This window comes from Muscardinus avellanarius, assembly GCF_963383645.1.
Source record: "Muscardinus avellanarius genome assembly, chromosome: 2".
NCBI classification, from domain to species: Eukaryota; Metazoa; Chordata; class Mammalia; order Rodentia; family Gliridae; genus Muscardinus; species Muscardinus avellanarius.
The window spans coordinates 46,550,120-46,575,993 of NC_137787.1; the positions used below are offsets into that span (position 1 = coordinate 46,550,120).

General features: G+C 33.8%; 1 protein-coding gene across 2 annotated transcripts in view; it reads right to left on the reverse strand.

The window, feature by feature from the left end:
• The window catches only part of GLS (glutaminase), a gene marked incomplete at both ends in the record, with an annotated part of 87,046 nt that overhangs the window by 38,043 nt on the left and 23,129 nt on the right, over window positions 1-25,874 (reverse strand). For both annotated transcript variants that reach the window (XM_080688772.1, XM_080688773.1), the window contains 7 exons: window positions 3,669-3,719; window positions 4,489-4,555; window positions 6,969-7,027; window positions 7,120-7,152; window positions 15,419-15,477; window positions 21,385-21,548; window positions 24,970-25,049. In XM_080688772.1, the coding sequence (XP_080544898.1) occupies window positions 3,669-3,719; window positions 4,489-4,555; window positions 6,969-7,027; window positions 7,120-7,152; window positions 15,419-15,477; window positions 21,385-21,548; window positions 24,970-25,049 (513 nt within the window). The remainder of the gene's footprint in view (window positions 1-3,668; window positions 3,720-4,488; window positions 4,556-6,968; window positions 7,028-7,119; window positions 7,153-15,418; window positions 15,478-21,384; window positions 21,549-24,969; window positions 25,050-25,874) is intronic.

The window sequence follows — 25,874 nt, forward strand, 5'->3', positions numbered from 1 at the left end:
AGCTGGACATGGTAGCACACACTTGTAATCCCAGTACTTAAGAGGCTGGGACAGGAGGATCAAGCAGGTCCGAAGCCAGCCTCAGCTACTTAGTGAGGCTCTCAGCAACTTAGTGAAACCCTGATTCAAAATAAAATACAAAATAGGTCTGGGGGTATAGCTCAGAGGTAGAAAATTCCCTGGGTTCCATCCCGAGTACCACAAAATAAATAAATAAACAAATAAATATTAAAAACCTTTAGTATTTACATATAAATAATGGAAATATTTTACCACACTAAGCCAAAACTTACCCATAAAACTATAATAATAAAATCCTCTATATTTTATTTTTAATTAATAGCAACCAAAACTGGGGGAAGAAAAAGAAAGTGGAAGGAAGAGAAGGAAGAGAAGACTAGGTCCTCAGATTGTAACCTTTCCTCCGTCATACTCTTAGATCTACAAGAAATTCTAAGGAGTTGAGCAACAGCAAGAAAGAAACTTAACAACAGTGAAGTAAAGGACACGGTCTCACTTTCTGAATAACTGTCATTGTTGCTCCTTTATATTAAAATCCTATTACTCTAGAACTGCAGAGTCTATTGATTCAATCATAAGAGCTCTCTTTTTATTATATATGTATACTTTTATTTATATATTACAATTATTCATCATAGTAAGTTTCAAGGTGATACAGACATACAATGCACATCACACTTGGTGAAAGGTTTTCTAAGAAAATAAAATTCAAGTTCTAATAATCATTCCCTAATTTATACTTATATGAATTGAAATTTGGTTTGTCATAAAGCGACATTCCACGCTTGGGAGGCTGAGTGAGACAGGAGGATCGCGCAAGTTCAAAGCCAGCCTCGTTGGCTTAAGAGACCCTGTTTCCAAATAAAATATAAAATAGGTCTGGGAGTGTAGCCCGGAGGTAAAAGGCCCCTGGGTTCTATCCCCAGTAAAACCAAAAATAAATAAATAAAGTGATATTCTACAGCCAGGCATGGTGGTGCATGCTTGTATTCCCAGCATTTGAGAGAATGAAATAGAAAGATTACATTTCGCAGGCAGCTTCATCTACTTAGTGAGGCCCTTGCAACTCAGTGAAACCCTGTTTCAAAATAAAGAATAACAAATTAGGACTGGCTGTGTAGCAAGGAGGTAGAATGCCCCTGGGTTCTATCCCCAGTACTGCAAAAATGAATAAAATAAATAAATAAATAAACGGACATTCTCCTAGTCTGACAAATGCTATCTTAGGAGGAAATGTCTGTGTACCTTTATATCATTTTGAATCTTACTATGATGTATAATTGTAATGCACCAATAGTATATTTTAAAAAAGAATACTTTGCTGATAATTTGATGAATTTTCACTTAGTCTCCAAAGAAGTTAGTAATGCCTTTATGAGTATCTCTTGAATTTTGCCCTTAAGAACAGGAATTTCACAGTAAATTAGTAGCACCTAGCCGCGCGTGGTGGCGCACGCTTGTAATCCCTGCGCTTGGAAGGCAGAGACAGGAGGATCGCACTGGTTCAAAGCCAGCCTGGCTGACTTGAGACCTTGTTTCCAAATAAAAATATAAAATAGGTCTGAGAGTGTAAGCTTGGAGGTAGAAGGGTTTCAGGGTTTCTAGGAACCCCAGTACCACACACACACAAAAAAAAAAAAATTAGTAGCACCTCAGCTATACTATACAAAGTTAAATATGTATTCCAAAGGAAAATAAGCTAACTTATCTACACGGGCTATAAAAAAATAAAGGTTACTGACTAAAAGAATAAAAATGATACTACATTTCATATAAGACTTTATAAGTTTCAAAGAAATTTCACACATATCATGTTATCTTTAATATAACAGCAATTTAGGTAAGTCTATGCTAGATAAAACACTAGAGCTTAGTAACCAAAACTGAATCACATGGCTAAGAATTACAGGCTATCCCTTGAATTTTATATTGATAGTCTGAATTCTCAATTCATGGTTTTTCATTGTGGACACATAACAAACCATGACCTGTACTTCTATTAAAACCTAGTTCAAGCCAGGCGTGGTGGCACATGCTTGTAATCCCAGCATTGGGGAGGCTGAGACAAGAAGATGACAGTTCGCAGACAGCCTCAGCTACTTAATGAGGCCCTCCATAAGTTAGTGAGATCCTGTTTCAAATTAAAGAATAAAAAAATAGGGCAGGGGGTGTAGCTTGGAGGTATTCAAATGCCCCTGGGTTGTATTCCTAGAACCGCAAAAAAAAAAAGAAAAAAAAAAAAAAAACCTAGTTCATTAGAAACCTACCTCATACATTCTACAAAAAGCTTAACAGCCAGGCGTGGTGGCGCACACTTTTAATCCCCGCTCTTGGGAGGCAGAGACAGGAGGATGGCGCAGGTTCGAAGCCAGCCACGCGTGCTGGCTTAGGAGACCCTGTTTCCAAATAAAAATGTAAAAATAGGTCTGGGAGTGTAGCCCGGAGGTAGAAGGGCTTCCAGGAATCCCAGTACCACCAAAAAAAAAAAAAAAAAAAAAAAGCTTAACAGGCTAAAATTAAAGCACCTTCAAATGTAAAGACAGGCAAATATAAGATAAAATGGATGTTAAAATAATATTATCTACTGTGTGGCTTCATATCAAAAACCCCATCAATGGCAATGGTGTTAAATGTTTAAGAATAAACTTAACTGAAAGCATGGGGGAAAATTGATCTTGAGAAAATCTGTACTAAACTGAGGTCTACACCACAGATTATATACATGGTCTGTTCCCTGGTGCTCCACAAATACTGAAAAGACTCTAATTTACAGAAAAACGCACTCTGTGACTCTGCAAAAACAAGCTAAGCAATGACTCTACCACCAGTTTAAACGGGATAGAGTAGTAATAAGGACGACAAAAGGCAGCAAGTCAACTAAAACCTGCCACTTAAAATGCTCAGTACAAACCAGGCATGGTTGTGCACACTTGTAATTTCAGGACTTGGGAGGCTGAGACAAGAGGATAGAAGGTTTGGTGCCAGCCTAAGCTACTTAGTGAGGTTCTCTACAACTTTGTAAGACCCTGTTTCAAAATAAAGAATAAAAATAGGGTTGGGGGTGTAGCTCCAAGGTAGAATGGCCCTGGGTTTAATTACCAGTACCACCCCCCCAAAAAAAAGCCAAATATGATCCATCTGATAAAGAAATAGCTTTTTAAGAAAACAGAACTCAGTTTATATAATCAGGAGAAGCCAATTTCTGGGGCTGTACGTCACTGTGTATGTGTACACGCGCATGCATATGTGTATATTACTGAAGACTAAACCCAGGAGCATTCAATCCCTAAACTACACTCTCAGCCCAATTTTAATTATTCTGAAACAGGATCTCACTGCATTGCCAAGGTTGGTTTCGAACCTGCGATCCCCTGGTCTCGGCCTCCCAAGTACTGAGAACTGTGTCAATGTATATCACTTTCTAAATAAATTTCTGAAAAACCAAGTTTCCCTATTCCATTCTGAGGTATAAATTTTTAGAAGAGAGGGACATGAGATTGCCTTTCATGAGGACCTTTTTTTAATTGAAGGTCAATGAAAAATGTAATTTTCTCATGGCCAGACAGTCAAGATATCAGAAATAACTATATTTTGCAAATTTAACAAACCTATTTATATACACAGCTCATATGATTAAACTCAATTACCTGAAAGTAGAAGTCTAGTATACCAACCATGTCTGTGCCTTCTGGAAAACACTGAAAAATAGAAAGGCGATTAAAAACATAAGCATGTAAGGAGAAAAATACACATAAGCAAAAGAATATCTCAAGATTAAGTTTATACAAATGCTGCATTTTGAGGACAAAATAGTATGCCACCTATAAAAAGCATAAACATGAAATAATAAAGAATTATATAAATGATATAAATTTCTTGATACTAATTTAACTGACAACAGAAAAGATCCTTATGTTATAAATCAAGTTATTGTACCAGCCACTTAAAATTAAAAAAAAAAAAAAAAAAAAAAATAGTAAAACCGGGCATGGTGGCACACGCTTGTAATCCCAGCATTTGAGAAGATGAGAAAAAAGGATCACAGTTCGCTGACAGCCTCAGCTACTTAGTGAAGCACTTTGCAACTCAATGAGACCCTGTTTCAAAATGAAGAATAAAAAATAGGGCTGGGGTGTAGTTTGGAGGTAGAATGCCCCGGGGTCCCATCCCCCCCCTCAAAAAAATAAAGAAATAGTAATCAACACTAACTAGGCATTACACTTTAAAACAATAGACTAAACCTCAAGCAGAATTTGCATTTAATATAAAAGTCAAATATTTAATACTGTAAGACACAAACCAATTTAATTTCAACAGTACAATTTTATAACACTGACTCAAGAGTGCTTTGCAAAATCCTCTATTTTAAATAATATTTTAAAGGCTACTGTTGAATTCTTAGTATGTGTCATGATATTCTATTAAACAACAAAAAAGAATAATTTGAAGTAAAAAAAATTTTAAAACCTTCTTTTCTTTTAAGTAGTATCCTATTGCAAAATTTCGATCTCCACTTTCTCTTTCCGACTGAAACCTAGAAGAAAAAATAAAAATTACTCTATTTACTTTTTATAAAAGTTTGACTGTCATTTAGTTTAATTTGTACAGGAAAGTACAGTATAAAGAACACTGAACTAGAAGCAAGAACTGATGAATTCTAGTCTCAATTCTATCAACAGGCTACTTTTATGTCCTTGGGTAAGTCTATATAAGGGATAATTCTTTCAGTGTTAATTTTCTGAGCAGTAAAAAGACTGAAATGAATCCAAGTCCTTTCTGACCCTCATATTTTATGAATAAAAAGGCTAATTTAAAAATTCTAAAATATCCCACCTTAATATATTGGAAACTTATAGAATCTTCTGGTTCCCCCAAAAGTACAATTAACAACTAATTCAAACAAGGGATTCCATGACAATTTTACAGAAAGAGGGACATATAAAATAGATCTTGTAGGACTCACTGGATTAGCAGTTTTCAGGGGAAGCCTAGGCAGTGGAAAATTCCATGTGGCATAAACAAAATTATAAAAGTATGAAGTTTTTTTTAATACAGAATGTCATTGAAGAATACAAAATATTCTGATATATCTGGGAAATGGTGTAGGGAGAAGAAAAAAGGATAAACTACTCTGTATAAATAAAGGATAAACTACTCAGCAATTATGACAGTATTCAGTGCTAATACTTCAGTTCATCGAATACTATCTTAAGAGCCATTATTTGTCAAATAAAAGGGATACAGAAATTAACTAGAAGACACAATATTCTATCCAGCTCTTAAGGAGGTCAGAGTCTAATGGTGACTGGACAAAGAAAGACACAGAATAAGTTCAATAAATGGCCGGTGTGGTGGCACATGCATATAATCTCAATATTGCGAGGTTGAGACAGGAGGATTTAAAGTTCAAAACCAGCCTGAGCAAGTAAGTGAGGCTCTCAGCAACTTAGCAAGACCCTGTTTCCAAATAAAATATAAAACTGGTCTGTGGGTGTAGTCAGAAGGAAGAAGGTCCCTGAGTTGTATCCCCTGTACCACATATGCACACACACACACACACAAAAGTTCAATAAAATATAGAACTTATTTTATTGATAGCCTAGAAAAGGGCAAGATGAAATTCATGGAAGATTTGCTGGAAAAGATACTACGTGAGCAGCAGAAATAAGTAGTTTCAATAGAGACCATATGGCCCATAAGCCTGTCTGGTCCTTCAAAGAAGAAGTCAGTTAAGCCCTGTTTTATAGAACAAGTGGCCTGCTCTCTTAAAAAAAAAAAAAAAAAAAAAAAATCCTTTAAGGAGAATTTTAAAGCAGAGATCTAGAGAAGGGGTCATTGCTCAGTTTCAGTTTTTAAGAAACAAAAGACATAATAATAAATATTAATGTCATATTTTGAAACTAATGTTAAGGGGTTTTTCTTGTGTGTGGTACTGGGGATGGAACCCAGGGGCATTCTACCTCCAAGCTGTATCCCCAGCCCTATTATTTTTTATTCTTAATTTTGAAACAGGGTCTCACTGAGTTGCAAAGGGCCTCACAAAGTAGCTGAGGCTGTCTGAGAATTGTGATCCTCCTGTCTCAGCTTCCCAAATGCTGGGATTACAAGCATGCACCACCAAGCCCAGCACGTTAAGGTTACTGAATGTATGAATGATATTGTCATTACACAGGATAATGTTCTCCTTAAGATACATATGCCTAGTGACTTCAGGGTAAAGGGTCATGATGTCAAATTTTGCTGAATTTCAAATGATTCAGCAAAATAAAATATCTATGTACATCTGACTGTGTGTGCATGTGTGTAGAAACATACATTTTATCTTAAGAGGAAGATTGAATAAAAGCAAATGAGACAAAATATTAATCAAAGAATACATACAAAATATCGGGTATTCTTTATTCTTTCAACTTTTTTGTACACTACAAATTTCAAAATAAAAAATTGTGGGTAAAAAATCAAGTTAGAGATCATTGAATAAGTATCAGTAACTTGATATAAACTTGGGGTCTCTCCTGATTCTATGATAACCTATAAGAAATTTATTAAAACTATTTTTAAATGTTCGTCAGGTCATTAGGGAGATATATTAATTCTTTTTTTTTTTTTTTTTTTTTTGGTGGTACTGGGGTTCCTGGCAGCCCTTCTACCTCTGGGCTACACTCCCAGACCTATTTTTTTTTTTTTTTTTAATTTGGAAACAGGGTCACTTAAGCCAGCAAGGCTGGCTCCAAACCAGCACGATCCTCCTGTCTCAGCCTCCCAAACGCGGGGATTACAAGCGTGCGCCACCACGCCCGGCGAGATATATTAATTCTAAACACAGTACATATACATATGCATGTACATATTAAAAAGTAACTTATTTTTTTGAAAATAAAATTCTGTAAACTAGGTTTGTTATTAAAGAGGACCGATGAACTATTAAACAGTCACAAATCACTCACGTTGCATTACTGAATCCAACATATTCATTACCAGCCATTTTATTCAAAAACTGCATCACCTATAAACCAAAATTAGGAATTGTTAGTAACCAAAAAATCAAATATATAAAGAACAGAGAATGAAAACAGAATTCTACTAAATTGCACTTACATAGTCAAATTTTTCAGCATTATTTACTCCTTGCTGCAAAGAAACAAGAGACATAAATATGTCAGTATAGATACCACCATAGTTAAGTTGTAAGATAATATAATACAAAGTTTCAAACAGCTATCATTATAATTAATACACTGCATTAGTACTTTTAAATCTAATGCTTCTAAATTTAAGATTTGAATTTTTATGTATTCTTCAAAACCCATATATTGAGAAAAGAATCAAAATTACAAAGGGAATGCTTTATTTTAAGTATATCTTTACTTGACCCAAAGTTACATTATTTTAAATGCAATTCACCCTGAAATTCCCATATCTTTATGATAGTACATAATCTGCTAAAATGTAGATTATTTAATTTTGTATTTAAGAAACTTAAAATAAAGTTTCACCCTTAAGAATTAAGTATATCTATAATGCTTTAAAAACAATCTACATATATTTAAAATCCATAAACCAATATTAATTGAGTTAGAAAACATGAGTTATGTTCAAAACTAACTAATCTTTTATAATTCTAAACTATGCAAATATTCTAGAAACATTTTACTAGGGTGGAAAAATATCTATCCCTAAAATTTCTCATTTTTCTTAATAATACTTGAACTTCAAAAAAATATATTTCATGGTCTAAAAAATTAGCTACAATTATATTTAGTATTATGCCAATCCGGAGTATGGAAGATGTATTGTTTCATCACTTCTATTTCTGACATGTTATCTACTACAAGTTTCATTAGGAAAAACCTATATAACGTAGATTGGTTCAAGTAGCCAAATGGCTTCATTTTACCTCGGCGAAGTTTACAAAGCAGTAAGCTGTAGATCTGAAATCAAACGTATTAATTGGTGATATGCACCCAATAGAAACAATACATCTCTAATTTCTAAAGCAGGCTTAAAATAAAATCTGACAACTAGTTTTAAAAATATAATTTTAAAAATTTACCCTCAAAAAATCCAAAACACTACTTCAGATGTTATTATGGGGAAACCCTATTCCAGAGTACTACTTAACTGAATAAAGCCAGATTCATTCTCCACTTATGAGAAGATTAGGGTATGGCTGATTATACATGAAACCCTACAAATCAATTTATTTAGGAAAGAAGTACAGTCACACATATACAATCAGTAACTGGAAGGAACATCGCAATATTTCATTAAAAATTAGTCATTAATAAAACTTAAAGATAATTTACCAACAGCCAGATTGTAATTCCTATCTATATAGTATCCCTAAAGCATCCTTTGATATATTTTAAGCTTTCTTTCCTATATAATATACCACAGAAACCAAATGTAGATATGTAACTCCAAAGCTGTTCAATGAAAAAAAAATAATTAAAAGAAGAAATTACCAACTTCATTGAACTGTTGCAGTTGTCAAAATATTCCATAGATCCTAATGCTGTAAAATATGTAACAACATTTAAGCCACAAAAACCTTTTTAACCTTAGAAAAATCACCAAAAAAAAAAAAAAAACCAACTCTTTTGGAAAAGGATGTCATCATTTGCACTGGGATGTCACATGAATAATTACTGGTTATACCATTAATCAATGTAAATAAACAAGTTATATCAAACATTCATTTTCTGACCTAAATTGTACACTGTAATAAAGCACAAGTATTCCTTATTGTCTCCTCAGGCTTAATATATTAAAAAAAAAAAAAACTTTTTAGCTCTAGAGTGTGGTCACATACTTGGTCTACTAAATTAAAGCACTGTTAAAGTTTTGTTTTATGTTGTTATTAGGAAACAATTTATCAATGTCTACCATTTTATAATATTTGGGGTAAGCTACTCAAGATGCCCTAGGCAGATAATATAAATAGGTAAAAATGAAATATTTAACAATTATGTGGACAAAAGAAATCTTACCCCAAATCTCTCTATTGAAATGTAAAGGCATTTGATTAATATTTGTTTTTATTATCTATCCTGAAAATGGCATTTAACTAACATCAATAAAACCTATTTGCCCCTGTATTTCTTGGAGTGATGTATAAGATCTACTGATAATTAAGTGGCTTTTTTTTTTTTTTTTTTTTAGGTACTGGGGATTGAACTCAGGAGTATTCTACCTCCAAGCTATACTCCCAACTCTATTTTTTTCTTTTGAAACAGGGTCTCACTAAGTTGCTGAGGGCCTCACTAAGTAGCTGAGGCAGGCTGAGAACCTGCAGTCTGCCTGTCTTAGCCTCCCAAGTGCTGGGATAACAGGCCTGTGCCAGTACACCCAGATAAGATGTTACTTTGTTTTTAAAATTATGATAAAAAGCTCTTTGCAGAGCTCTTAGGGGGAAAAAAAAAAAACCCACACGTACACATACAAAATAGAGTAAATCCTCTCTCCCCAACCAAGCAAAAACTAAAACTAAAACAAATTGTTATCATCATTAAGTAGGTAAGAAGAGTGGAAGAAGAGATGCTATAGAAGTGCAGGGGTGGTTACTTGGAGACCGGTTAGAGCACTGTTTACTTTATATATTTGAATTTTCCATAGTAAAAAGTTAAAAAATGTTAATTTGTTAGTAATCCCCCAGACTAGTTTGCAAGATTGTTCTCTTTTTATTTTCTTTCCCATTGAAATAGTAATTGATTCTTAATTCATATTATCAGATCTTTTCTATTGAAAGAAAAAGCTGGAGATGAACTCTTTTCCTATTTTTAATTTTTACAGATGTATGAATTGAGAAAATGTGCTTAAACAGATAAGCAGACTTAAACAGAAAACATTTTGTCAAACAGCAGTGTCACCTAGTTCTTAAATGCTCTGCCTCATTGCACGCCGAAGGTCCACAGCAATCTGTCCTCAGAAATCGCATTAATGCTTTTATTAAGTGACATCTTCCTTACATTTTCTTTCTGTTTTGATGAAACCAAAGAACTGCAAACAACCCAGAGTATGACTGGACTTATTACCAGCTATGATTATGATTCACGTCTATATCACTGTGAATTAATTGTTTACTGGTGCCCAAGAGGTTTTTACAGCTTGAAGCAGTGGACCTTTGTAAAATTTGGAATACATGAGTGTGTCTTTCTCTTGGAAAAGAGAAGAGCTCCTAGAAAGACACATATGAAAACACATCTAAAACTTATGCACAAACATGTGTGAATAGGCGCGTGTTTTACTGGGGATGAACTGAACTTGGGCATTCTATCCCCAAGCTACACTCCTAGCCTGTTTAATTTTTTTCAATTTTTTTCAATTTTTTTCAAGTTTTTTTTTTTTTGGTGGTACTGGGGGAATTAATTGAATTCAGGGGATTCTACCTCCAAGGTACACCTAAGACCAATGTTTTTATTCTTTATTTTGAATCAGGGTCTTACTAAAAAGCTGAGGGGCTATAGCCGAGGCTGGCTGGAACCCTAATTCTCCTGTCTCACCCTCCCAAGTAATTTTTTGAAACAGGGCCTCACTAGGTTGGTCAGAGCCTCCTCACTCATCTGCTGAGGCTGGCTTCAAACCTGCGATCCTCCTATCTCAGTCGCCCACGTACTGGGATTACAGGTGTGTGCTACCATGCCTGGCTAATTTTAAAAAATTATAATAATTTCATAAGTACAGTGGGAATATTCTTATTTTGTTTTGGTGGTACTGAGGACTGAACCCAGGAACATTCTACCTCTCAACTATGCCCCCAACCTTATTTTACTTTTTATTTTGGAAACAGGGTCTAAGTTGCCAAGGGCCTCACTAAATTGCTTAGGTTGGCTTAGAACCTGTGACCCTCCTATTTCAATCTCCCCTCCCAAGTAATGAAATTACAGGCATGTGCCACCATGCCCAGCTGGGAATATTTTTAAAGACACTAAATTGGGCAAAATATATTTATCAAAATTTCCAAATCAGTTACCAAATGACTTTTAAAAACAAACCACATATGTGTACTGTAAAAAGTATTAGAACTTGAAAAGTATATAAAGAAATCTGGGAAATTTTTTACATAAATTTACGGTCAATACATCAGTTAATCCTATTTATAAAGTAGTTCAAGCCAATTAAAAATTAGAGATCATAGAGAAAAGAGGCAAAAGGAGGTAATTGAAAATTATTTTCTAAAATATTCTTGGTTTATCCTTCCACAGTAAGTGCTTTAAAGCTAGTACTAGGAATATTTCAAAAAGATATAACAGGTTAAAAAAAGAGGTGGTCTAAATTAAATAAGGTAATGACACTATGTATTTAGTTGGCAAAAATCTACCTTTCATTTTAAAAAACCTCAAATATGTCTACTGATATGAAAGTTAAACAAGTACACCAACATATTCCTGTCTTCTGAATATTACCAAGTCCAAAGCATCATACATTCCTCCCCAGAGTCACAAATCACCTTATAAATGTGGTCCATATCAGGTTTTTGCTAAGATGACCAAATGGGACATTACATATATATAAACTAAACTTGTCTTGATTTTACATGGAGCATGAACAACTTGTCTAAAGAGAAAGATAAAATCCTTTTTTAAATTCAAAAGCACTTCTAATTTAAAAAAAAAAATTGAACTTCAAGTGATAAAAACTGGAAACTACCACGAGAAGAAACATAAACATAGAAGACCATGAAGCTTACTCTATTTCTCAAATTAAAAAACAAAAGAGTGGTCATGATTTTGCAGTATGCTGCACTCATTTTCCCATTGTTATAACCCTCAAGTTATCAGACTTTAAAATAAACCAAAGTAAAAATTTTATTAGTTAAAAAAATTATATAAGACACTACTTCACCTAAACATAACTGTGTTCCTTTTGAATTTATTTTTATTCTTTCCTTAAAATCAAGCATTTACACATTATTATCATCATCAAATAAAACAGACTACAACAAAAAGTATTTATTTAAAGTTAGTATCTACTACCATAAAGAAAAAGTGAGGAAGTATAGTAGTAACCCTTATGTTTTTTATTTATGTGCATTTTAAGTATAAAATGACATTTGTTTTTAAAAAGGTATTTACCTATATAGCTTTGTTTAAAATTTTATATATTGGAGTTTTCCTATAAGCTTAGTAGTTAAGAATTAATGCAACAGGTTCCTTCTGTCCAAATCCTCCTTTTTCCACAATCTGCTAATCCTTTTGAACATTTGCTCTGCCTCTTCCCCCATTTCCTGAGGATCACCACCAATCCTACAAGGAAAAAATATCAATACTACAAAATTATGAAATAAAGAGTCTTACTAAAGACTCTACTTAGTTTTATTTTTTTGGGAGGGGAGTAACATGGGGAGAATTGTTGTAATGGAACCATAATAAAGCCTTGAATTTTGAATGAAAAAAAAATCACAAAGTCTTATGGTTAACTAAAAGAACTAAAAACAGAATTCACATCTAGAAAGTCACGGTACTGTTTTGGGCCCTCAAATACAAGCTTCTTGGGAAGGGGCCTGTTCCCTTACAGATAGCAAGCACTAATGTCCAATGACTACATACAACCATTAAAAATTAGGCTCAACTTTTAAGCCAATAAATCAGTATCTTGTATAAAACTTAAAAAACAAAGAAATAGTATTTCTGTTTTTTCTGGACAATACAACTATGCTAGTTAAAGTCAAAGATGCCATCAAGTAAAATGGCAAACACCTATGTTTGCACAATAAACAAGAGAAAGAGTATCAGGAGCTTTAGCTGAAGGCCAAATTTGACTGCTGGTATGGTCTATATCCAGTCTGTTTTTCCAAAGGAAAATAAAGAAAATTAGAGTTGACAATTTCTGAGGGCCCTTTCAGCATTAATTTATAACCTGAATTTCAAAAATTAACAACTCAAAAATGTGATCATACAACTTGCAGAGATGGCATACTGATATTTATAGTTTTAAAATCTTTCTGTAAAATATTCCAAGAAAAGTATTACATTCTCAGGCACTTATATACAGAGTAAAAGTTTCAGGCTTCTCTCTCCAATATTTCTAAGAATGTCAGTTAAAAAAAATAAAGCACTCTGAAACATATACTAGAAACAACAAAAACTCACAAGAAAGAGACCTTAAATTTTATAAATTAAAAATCACTAATCAGATTTGCAAATTCAAGATGACTCAGTTAAATTTTGCACTTTTGGACAGTGTGAGTTATATGTGTGTTTTTAAATTCAGTTTCTAATTATATACTAATTATATACTAATGTGGTCCAATGTACAATTTATGGCTTATAACTGAACATGGTAAGTGAAATTAATGAAGTGATAATGTGATATGACCAGGCATGCAATTCCCACATGCAACATTTCACTGTAGTCGACTAAACCCATAAATCATTAAACAAAACGATTTTTAACAGCATGCACCTAAGGAAGTCTTCTATTAATCATTTACATGTGTCCTTTATTGAAAATGCTATTGATGTGCCCTGTCAATCTTTCTCCAGTGTAAAAAGTTCTTGAATGGGTCTTTTAAGAATCTATGAACCCCCCTAAAATTTATGAAAAGTATTAGTATATAGACATTTTCCTGTGAAGACCCCAAAATGGTTCAGAACCATTTTCATGTTTTTAAGATCAAATATTAACATACACTGTATTATAATACACTTTCTTACTTCTAACTTTTTTCTTTTTGGTGGTGGTACTAGGGTTCCTGGAAACCCTTCTACCTCTGGGCTACACTCCCAGACCTATTTTTACATTTTTATTTGGAAACAGGGTCTCCTAAGCCAGCGTGCGTGGCTGGCTTCAAACCTGCGCGATCCTCCTGTCTCTGCCTCCCAAGCACGGGGATTACAAGCATGCGCCAACACGCCCGTCCTTACTTCTAATTTAAGTGGTTCAAATTTAAATTACTAATGAGATCTTCTCGTCATAGTACATACTGAATTCTAAGGGCCCATTTATTTGTACATATTCTATATACAATATATTCTACCTAAGAGCAAAACTGCACTTTTTGTATATAACTGCGTTGCTATTTTCTATAACCTTCTCCTGTGGAAAGTAGCTACCAATAGCTAATGTTATAATGGGGATAATAAAAATTTTCACAGCCTATTAAAATTACTTATATTTAAACACATTTAGCTATGATATCTATTTTATTAGAGTTGTTAAGAATTAAGTGGGCCAATGCTTACAATGTATTTAACCCATAACCACTAAAAATGTATTTTCACAATTTTTTTGGAACCCGCTATATCCCAACCCTTTCTTTCTCTCTCTTTTTTTTTTTTAAATTTTAAAACAGGGTCTAAGTTACTGAGACAGGCCTCAAAACTGTGATCCTCCTGTTTCAGTCTCCCAAGTACTCGGATTACAGGCATGTACCATTATACCTGGCTTAAACATGGATTCTTAATAGCCTTCTACTTTAAAATCTTTTCCTTATAAAGATACATAAAGTCCATGAGAATTGTGAATTGGGCCAAGGGTGTCATGTATATGGTATAACCAAAGTACCCTATCCACAATAAAACATTTACAAAGCTATGAGTTATGTTTCATCCTCAGATAGCAGAGATTTACTAGAGAAAGTACACAAATTTTCCAAACACAAATAAAATTTAATATAAATAAATGTATTAGAAACTTAAAATATAAAAGTCAAAAAATTTGGAATTGTGGAATAGACTTTTATATCTATCACACAATAGAACCATTTTCAAACACTTATTTCAAAACACTATTGGAGCTTCCAATTATTAAGGAAAACCAAACACTAAAAAAACAAAAGCCAACATATAATAGAAACATCAAAGTATAAGATAACATAACTTAATAATTGGAATAAGCATTATGCCTTACTTAATTATGGTATGATTTAAGTAAAGCAAATGAAATAATTTCAAATGAAAATTGTGATTCCTGCTCATGAGACTATAAAAGACTTGAGAATATTCAATAGCAAATGTACTCTGTCTTAAACACAAACTATTAGAACATTGTTCCTATAAATGCTAATAACATTACATAGTGAAATGCTTTTAATTCTATTAACGTCTATTCATTCTAAAAGAGCCGAATGGAAGAGAAAGAAAAAATATCAAAACTTTAAGAAGAAAAACCTCTATTCCAATTGCTTAGCAGAATCCTTCAATCTTTTGCCCAATCTTCAAGTCAAGAGCTAACTAATATTGAGAATTACAATGAGTCATCCTGTTTGTAATTTTGGCCTTGAAATTACATCATTTACAAAACAAAACAAAAAAAGATCCTAACCCTATACCACAAGATTAATTTTTTAACACCAAGAAAAAATTTTTCATTGTCCTTATATAAACAATCAAAATTCACCTTTATGCTTTAGTTATTATAAAGTTTGCTAGATTAAAAGGAAATGTCAACATTTTACCTTTATTAGCGAAGTTACAACAATTGCTCCAGCATTTACCATAGGATTGTGTGGTTTATCTATAAAATAGAATATGGATAACATTATTTCAAATTTTGTAGCATTTTCTTTGATGCATAGGTACTTCTCATAAACACTAAATATTCTTTTTTTTTCTTAATGTAAGTTGCTCTATTATAGTGGTTCTTTTTGAAAGGAGTTTTGTTTTTTGAAGTCAGCTACATATCAAACCAGTAGTTTACTTCGAGTAATCTGCTATAACAGTTATATAGTCAATCAAGGACTCATACAAGTAATAATAAAAGAATACAGTCAAATTTCTGAATTCTGCCATTCACTAACTATATGACCCTTGCCAAGTAACGACTTCATGCCATCTCAATTTCCCCATCTGTGAGGGAATAACAGCTTCTATACCTCAGTTAGTAAAATATATAAAACGCTTAAAAAGTGACTGACATCTGCTTAAGTACTCAAATAATATTACTATATTTAATGTAACATTGAAAAACACATGTGATGTGCTTGTTTTTCAAAATCTTATTTTGTGCTTACTTATAAATTTATATATACATGAAAGAACACAAACAAGTGATATACATAAAATACAAACAAGGGACCTAAACTGTATTCTGTTTTCTATATTTTCTGACAATAAAGATTTATTTTTCATTTAATTTAAAGTTACTTAAAATTTAAAGTTCATCCAAAATCTTACCTTTCCTAATTCTTACACAATAAAAAGAACTTAAAAATCTCAACTGATTGTATTCTCAATCACTGTACAGCAAAAACACCAAATATAAAACTCTTGGAGGCAGTAAAAAAATCTATTTGAAAGCATCCTTCCTAATTTATTTCTAACAGTGACTTACTTCTTCAGGAATACGTTCTTAACCTAACTTGATAAGACTAGCATAGTATATTATCACTATATTACGAGTTTCCTTGGATTTTAAGCAAGCAACATTCTGTGAAACAAGCTTCAACCTTAACAACCCTGAACCTTGGGAAACAGACTAGAGGTTCCTCAGAATGTTTAACAGTTACTTTATGACTCCTACTCTACCCCTACGTGTATATGAACAAGAGAAATAAAAACTGTTTATACAGAAACTTATATACAAATATTCAAAGCAGCATATTGATAAAACTTAAAAAAAAAAAAAAAGCTGGGTGTGGTGAAACACACCTGTAATCCCAGTACTTGGGAAGCTGAGAAAGGAAGATGGCAGGTTCAAGGCCAGCCTCAGCCACTTAGGCCCTCCGCAACATAGTGAGGTCCTGTTTTAAAATACAAAGAATCAAAATAGGGTGGAGGTAACCCAAAGGTAGAATGCCCCTGGGTTCCATCCTCAGTACCACACACACCCCCAAAAAATGTAAAAAAATCCAGATTTCTTATCACATAAAAACTGGATAATGGTATTATTTATAACAATAAAATATTATAAAAAGGAATAAAGGTAAAACATGGATGAAGCTTAAAAATAGTAAGCTAAACAAAGCATGGTGGCAAACACCTGTAATCCCAGTACTTAGGAGGCTAAGACAAGAGGATCACAGGTTTTGAACCAGCCTCAGCAATTTAGTGAGGCCCTCAGTAACTTAGTGAGACCTTGTTTCAAAATAAAAAATATAAAAAAGGCTAGGGGTGTGGCTCAGAGGTAGAATGCTCCTGGGTTCAATCTGTAATAACACACACACACACACACACACACACACACACACACACACACACACACGGTGAGAGAAAGAGAAAATTAAGTAAAATAAGCTAATCATAAAGGATCAAATATTACCATTCAATTTATAGGGCATTTCACAAATAGATTAATCTACAGAGACAGGCAGAAGGTTTAAAAAAAGGTGCTATACGGAAATTTCCAGGGCCATATAGAAATTAAAGAAACCTAATTATCCCACATTAGCACATTTGTAACGTATTCTATATATTGCTGAATTTTGAAGTTCCCATTCCAATAACCCTAGCTTCATCCTTTCTAAACAATTCCAGCCTGTCTTCTCTAAATTAACTCCTTTCTCTAACCCTCTACAAATAACCAAATACATTTTTGCATCTGCCAATTACATACTAGGAAGATAATATAATTAACAGTATCTAATATTTAAGCTTGTCTAACAAATACATTTTTGCATCTGCCAATTACATACTAGTAAATAATATAATTAACAGTATGTAATATTTAAGCTTGTCTTCTCCCATTATGTATTAAAGATATTATTTTCAGAATCTTGAAGTATTAGCTAGGCAAGTTATATTAAGCACAAAGGCCCCTGTACCTTCCTATTAATATTTGTTGATTAACTTAATCTAAGGTAGAAAGACTGCCCTAGCAGTTGGTGGAACACCAAACTACATCTCCATTAAAATAGCATGTTTCCTTGTTAATGATGATAGAAAACATCAGCCAATTCCCACCACAGAACCAAAACTCTTTTTGCTGTACAGAGTAGCTACCATCATTTCCCCATCTATTCATTACATTCATTTTAATCTTAGTCATCGCAACCTTATAATGCTAGAGCAATATTAATAAATTCACTTTTTTGTGGTACTGGGGATTGAACCCAAGGGCATTCCACCTCTGAGCTACACCCCCAGCCCTACTTCTTATTCTTTATTCTGAAATAGGGTCTCACTGAGTTGCAAAGGGGCTCACACTAAGTAGTTGAGGCTATCCATGAACTTCAATCCTCCTGTCTCAGCCTCCCAAATGCTGGAATTACAAGCGTGTGCCACCATGCCCAGCCTACCCTTAAATTTTTAAATTAAAAAAAAAAAATCTTCAGCCAGGCGTGGTGGTGTACACTTGTAATCCCCGTGTTGGGAGGGAGAGACAGGAGGATCGCGCAGGTTCGAAGCCAGCCACGCGCGCTGGCTTAGGAGACCCTGTTTCCAAATAAAAATGTAAAAATAGGTCTGGGAGTGTAGCCCGGAGGTAGAAGGGCTTCCAGGAACCCCAGTACCACCAAAAAAAAAAAAAAAAAAAAAAAAAAATCTTCAAATTATTTTTTCTCAGGCTGGTCTAACCAAGACTTAAAGCCATGGAATCAATTCAGAACTCAGAAACCAGTGGTTTAGTGAGGCGTTTATTTTACCATTCTTTCAAGGTTCCTGGTATTGGCTCAAAGCTTAGAAAAAGTATAATATCAAGGTAAAACCTCTTGTTAAACTTTACATTTCAGTTCTTATTACAAATCGGTGTCAAAATTTCAATTTCTTACCATGATTGTTTTCTGCTTAAACTACTACATCAATAAATTATATTTTAAACCGTACGTATACATGGCAAGAACTTTTTTTATAATTTTAAGTCCATTTACCCCAAGCCTTATTTCATTTTTTTGTTTCACACTTTTATTGGTGCACTGTAGTCTCACAGACTGATAGTAACATACATCTATGTAACACTTGATGGGCTTTCTCCTGGCTCCCTCCACTTCCCCATAAGTGATATTGAGAATGGCACTGGTTTCCTCATATATATACATAACATGAATGGAAGCATTTCTTTTATTAATTTCACACACACACACACACACACACACACACACACACACACACCACTCACTCCTAGACCACCTTCCTAGATCAACTAGGTGGTTTCTACTCCATTATCTAAAAGTCCCTCCTGAGCTGGGTGTGGTGGCACAGTCTTATAATCCCAGCCTTAGCAACTTAGTAAAGCCTTTAGCAACTTAGTTAGATCCTATTTCAAAACAAAATATAAAATAGAACTAGGGTGTAACCCAGAGGTAGAATACCTATGGGGGTTCAATCCCCAGTACCACAAAAATACATACATACATGCATATATACAATCTCTCTCATATCCTGACTACAACCTAGTTTCCACACATGAGAGAAAACATATGACACTTCACTTCCTGTGACTGGTTAATCTCACTTAACATAATGTTCTCCAGATCCATCCATTCTTCGGCAAATAAAATAATTTGGTTTTTTACTGCTGAGGACAATTCTACTGTGTATATCCCACAAATTTGTAATCCACTCATCTATTGATGGACACCTAGGTTGGTTCCATAACTTGGCTACTGTGAATTGTCCTGCTATAAACGTACACTGATTTATATAATAATGTTCTTATTTCAGTCCCTTTGGAAAGTTCCTCAGAAGTAGTATAGCTGGATCATATAGTTGAAACCATTTCCAGTTTTCTGAGGAATCTCCACACTGATCCCCATAGAGGCTGCACTAATCTGCAATCCCAACAGTGTAGAGAGTTTCTGTTTCCTTACACCCTCATCAGCATTTGTTTTTAATGACTTATTCTGAGGTTAGATGGAATCTCAGTATAGTTTTGATTTACATCTCCCTGATTGCTAATGATGCTGAACACTTTTTTATATATTTACTGCCAAGCTTTGTTTCTAAAATATTTAACATTCAAATTTCTACACAGAACATGGATTCTCAGACAGCCTCAGCTACTTATTAGTGAGGCCCTCTGCAACTTAAGGAGGCCCTTTTTCAAAATAAAGATAAAAAAAGGGGGGCTGGGAAGTGGCTCATAGGTAGAATGCCCCTGGGTTCAATCCCTAGTACTACAAAAAAAAATATTATCTTATTACAATAATAGTATTAATTCTTTCAATATTAAATTTGGTTATCAATGACTTTAATCTGATTATCAAAGTACCTTAAAGTATTTTTGCATATGAAGTCCTTACTTAAGTTGTTAAGTTATAAAAATGTCCACAAAATCAGAATTTAAAAATAATGGCAAAACAGCCAAGAATATGTAATTGCTATAAAAAATTAGGAAGAAAAGTTAACAAAAATATTAGTTTAAAAAAAAAAACTAATCAGACGATGTGTAAGACACAATTTTTCTAGTAAAAAGAAAAAAAATACAAAAGTATTTTTCTCACAACTATCACAGCAGTCTTCACTCGTACTTTCTTCAATTCTGTATCTTAACTCAAATTATCAGGAACCTCGTATCTGCTTGAAAGATTAACACATAAACCAACCCAGAGGGGGAAAGTTGAAGTTAGTTTGCAGCAGCTAAATGCTCTTTAGAATCAAGATCTTATCAGATCAGAGTACTAGCTACCTTTTTTTTTTTTTTTTTGAAGTGCTGGAAAGTAAGACTTGTTAATTACCTATTCTATACAAAATATTTCTTTCAAATACTAAATGTTATAAAGGAGAATAAACGAAAATACTAAAATAACAAGTTCACTCATTTTCTCAATAGCTCAACTATCATTAAAATATTTTGTTACGGGAAGTTTTAAACTATCTACAATATTCAAAAGTAAGCAGTATATGAATACTATGTACCCTCAAGTTTATATCCTCAAACCAGTACAAGACCTTTCCCCTGAATAACAGCAGATGAACATCCATGTGTATACAAATATGCAAAAATAGAAACATCACTCCCTACTGGAATTTACTCCACGGGATAAGAGCATGTCATCTAATTTCCTTCTGTCTTTTCAAAGCACTGAATTAAACACACAGTGTGTGTTTCATACATTTTATAGACCCAAATGAAGACTGGAGAAAGCCTATATCAATGAAAAAAAATGGGCTAGAAGTTAAGAGGCCTCCGTGTTTGTTTCACCTTTGTCAAACAATTATTTAGCAAAAATAATTACCAATATAGTAATAAGTACACTCAGCACTACTAGCTGCTTTCACTGAATAGTTTATAAGCAAATCCCAGACATTTTTAAATTTAACAAAATATTTCCATGTATGTGGTTATAAGTGAAATTCTTGCTCCTGGCATCTATCTTCTCTCTACTCTACTCTTCAGTATGCGATACTTAAAAATTTAACAAGTAGGCAATTATCTCTCTAGATTTCACAGAAAGCCAGTAACAAATATGTATATATAGCAATTTTAAATTTTCTACAAGGTTTTTAATTACTTACACAGTTGTAACCAGTCTAGATCAATTCTTACCATCTTCATTTAAAAACAGTTTGTTGAATCTTAATCCACTTGGCTCTTTCCCAACATATCGATGCACATACTCGGTTCCAAGATCATTAACAGCAATGGCGTATTTCAAGGGTTTTACACATGACTGAAGACAAAAGGGAACTTTGGTATCCCCAATAGAATGCCTATTTAAAAGAAGATTTGAAAATAATTAACATCAATGGAAAAAATAACTGAAGCTATTCTTTTTTCATATTAATTTCAATTTAGAAATTTTTCCCATAATCCAACCATAAAATTTTACTTCAATATTAAAGAATTAATATGCTTAAGGGGGGATACTGCAAAAAGGGCAAAAATCTTAAAAGTGCTCAGATACAGTACTTTTTCTAAACTAGATATTAATAATGTGGAAATTTTCCTTTGAAGTACTCCCTTTCTTACTTTTACCCATATTCAATCATATTAAGTAAACTATCTCTTTTAAAAATTATTTTTAAAATTTGTTTATGCAGCATTATGCCATGGCTAAACCACAGATAGTTTAAGAGTTAAATAGAGCTCAGTGGAGATTCAATACTATCCTCTAAAAGTGTCCCCTCATCTCATGAACCACATCAACATCTAATTCTAGACCCTTTAGAAGAAACAGCATCAAAGTCTATAATCCTACTATTTGGGAGGCTGGAATAAGAGAATCATAGATTTGAAGTCAACCTCAGTAATTTAGCAAGAGCCTCAGACACTTAGCTAGACCTTGTTTCAAAATGAAAACAGCAAGAGATGTAAGCTGGCAGGTAGAATGCCTCTGGGTTCAAACCCCAGTACTAAAAGTAAAAAAGAAAAATAAAAAAGAAATAGCATTGGTTTTATAAACTTTACAGAGCTGACAATAGATAAAAAGCAACACAGAAAGGAAGCTTTTGAGCTAGGCATGGTGGTGCACGCCAGTAATCCCAGTACTTGGGAGGCTAAGTCAGGAAAATTTCATGTTCGAGGACAGCCTCAGCAAGTAGTGAGACTCTTATCAACCTAATAAGACCATGTTTCAAAATAACAATAGGGCTGGGGGTATAGCTCAGAGGTGGAATGCCCCTGCATTAAATCCCTAGTACCACACATACACAAAAAAGTTCTCAATGTTACCAAAGTGAGTGGCATATGGACTACAGAGTAGATTTGGAAGTGAAAAAATCCTAGCTAATGCAATTATAATGCAAGCTTCACAAGGACACAGATCTTCATTTTAATTCACTAGTATATAGCAGGTACCCTGAACAATACCCAACACATGTCAGAGATGCATTCATTCAGTGTAAAAAATTCATTAGTCAAACTAGGCACGCACCACTGGGCAGGCAGGGTGTGGTGGCTCATACCTGTAATTATGTACTTGGGAGGCTGAAAAAGGATCACAGGTTCAAAGCCAGCCTCAGCAACTTAGCAAGGCCCTTAGCAACTTAGGGAGACCTTGTTTCCAAATAAAAAGTAAAATGAGCCTGGAGGTATAGTTTGGAAGCATAATACCTCTGAGTTCAATTCTAGCAATGCAACACACACACACACACACACACACTACCCCAGGCAGAAGTGAACAGACAATTCTGGAATCAAACAGGAATATCTGGCCACCTCATTTCTAAGGATATTATAAAATATAAACACATATGTATGTATAGCAGAAGCACGTAACATTTTTTCCTATCAACTTAATAAATAATTTCTAATTCAGATTGTAAATTCAACTTGAAAATCATTCTATTTTCTATTTGGGGGGGGGGTATTAGAGATGAAAGTTTGGAGCATTCTATCCCTTAGCTACACCCTATTTTATTTTTTATTTGGAAACAGAGTCTCACAGAGCTGTAGAGAGCCTCACTAAGTTGCTGAGGCTGGTCTTAAAACTGCAATCCTCCTGTCTCAGCCTCTCAAGTACCTGGATTACAAGTGTGAGCTACCAAACCCTGCTTTAAAAAAATGCCAAAAGCCTATCTTATTATCTTCTAGTTCAAAGTCAAATTTCAGAATTCTCTACATAAAAAACTAGGAGATAAAACATTTAAGGAAAAAAATAATGTGTAAACATTACATAATAAACAAATACAAATACATATAACAAATAAAATAAAATATTGTATTTTCTTCACATAATAAACTACTTCCTGAATATGTATTGGAATTTGCTCTATGGGATAAAGCCATGTAATCTCATCTTTTTGTGTCCTTTCATGGCACCCAATATTTAATTTAACACACAGAGAATGTTTTGTACATTTTATGGGCCCAAATGATGATAGGAACCTATAACAATGGGAAAGAACTGGACCAGAAAAGACTCGGGTACATGAGACATCTTTGCCAATATTGTGTCAACCATGGGCCAACTTATATTCAAAATGAATGGGCTAGCTGGGCGTGATGGCACAGGCTTGTAATCCCAGCAATTGGGAGGCTGAGACAGCAGGATCGCACAGGTTTGAAGCCAGCCTCAGCTCCCCTTAATGAGGCTCTCGGCAACTTAGTGAGACCCTGTTTCTAATAAAATATAAAAATAGGTCTGGGAGTGTAGCCCAGAGATAGAAAGCCCCTTGGTTCCATCCCCAGTACCACAAAAAAAAAAAAAAAAAAAAAAAGAATGGGCTAAACCAGATGCTTTTTTGTAAACATCTGAGGATAAATACTAAAAAAAAAAAAAAAAAAAAAAAAAACAGCATTTAGAATAAAGGCACCGAAGAGACAGAAATTTCATAAACAGAGTAAAGCTTTCATTGGAACATTATTTTGAAAAGTAAAACCTAAACTTATAAGGTAGTATGAGTCATCTGAATGAAATTTAACATAAAATTACATCTCTGATATAATTTATTGAGCTATATATACTCCTGCAAGTTATATGCCTTTTTCTGTAAATTATATTTTAATTTAAAAAAGAAGTAATTACCTTAATTAAAGAGATTACATCTCTAAGATAAGCCTTTAAACTGTGGGGGAAATATTGATTTTTCTTTTATGGCATAAATTTTCTGACAAGTCAAGTAACAAAATGGTAATAATTTTTTATGTCTGACACAGCACAATAAGAAGCATCATTCTTTTAAAATGATTCCAGAACTTTAACATTTTTCCAAGGGCCTCTTAATTATTTGATAATTTAGACAAATCATTCCCCTTAGAGTACCCATATCAGATCACTGCCCTTCTTGAAATTCTGCAAGGTTCCTCATTGTTAGCAACTGTAGCTACAAGAACATTTCCCAAATACCGCTTTCATGGACTTCCTAAAATTCTCCATGTTTCACGGCTAACTTTTCACTTCGCAAGCAGTTCACTAGAGAATAATGTGTTTTGACAAGATTACTTTTCTTAAAACATGTAACTCTAAGTACTTGAATAAAACTCAAGTAACAAGACTACAACTGTAAGTAAAGATAAACCGACTCCAAAAAACAAAGTTGCAATTTGAGATGAGCTTATAAATTACATTACAATCTAAGCCAATATGCTAGAACTAATAACCATTATTCAAGAGGATCCTTTGTACCTCATGCTTACCATTATGCAGTTTAAGGCTTAAAGTTGATTTTCATAGATTTGAAATAAACTCACCTCTGTCCATCTACTGTACAAACAGACACACCCCACAAATCAGGACTGAACTTGGCCAGCTGAGGAATATAATCTGCAACCTATCCAAAGTATTGAAAAGAAATTAACAGGTATAACATAGGCAAATCACATTTTCTTCTACCAAAAACCAATTTAGCTTTTACCATGACTAGTCATTTTGTAATCCTCAGGAGTTTTGTAGTCTACTTTTTATAGGAATATTCCTAAATACTCGGGGCCCAACAGAATTGAGAATTAAATTGAGATTAAGTGACTTTTCTCTGTTGCTCAGTATTTTCTGATGCCTTCTTTCTTTCATAAAAAGCAGAAAATCTAAAATAACGGCCTTGAGTTTAATTTAAGGAGAAAAAGAAGACTAAGATCCATAGAAAAACAACAAAAAACTCTTCTGGGGGCAGGTCCCACTGAGTTGTGGAGGGCCTCACTAAGTAAGTGGGTCTGGCCACAATCCTGTTATCTTCCATCTCAGCCTCCCAAATGCTGAGATTACAAGCATATGTTACCACACCCAACTACCAAAGAACTTTCTTTTTTTTTTTTTTTTTTTTTTTTTTAGTGGTACAGGGGATGAAACCCTGAGGCTTTATACCTCTGGACTGTACGCCCAGTCTATTTTTATTTTTTTAAAACAGGGTCTCACTAAGTTGCTGAGAGCCTAACTAGCTAAGGCTGGCTTTGAACTTGTGCGATCCTCCTGTCTCAGCCTCTCAAGTACTGGGATTGCAAGCGTAAGCCACTTCACCTGGCTCTACTAAAGAACTTTTTAAATAGATGTTTATGGGTGCTGGTAAAGTTTCATGGTCTAAAAAGTAAGGAATTAATATATAAAAATAAGTATTTATGGCAAAATTATTATGAAGAGATTATAAATAATGTTATCCAAA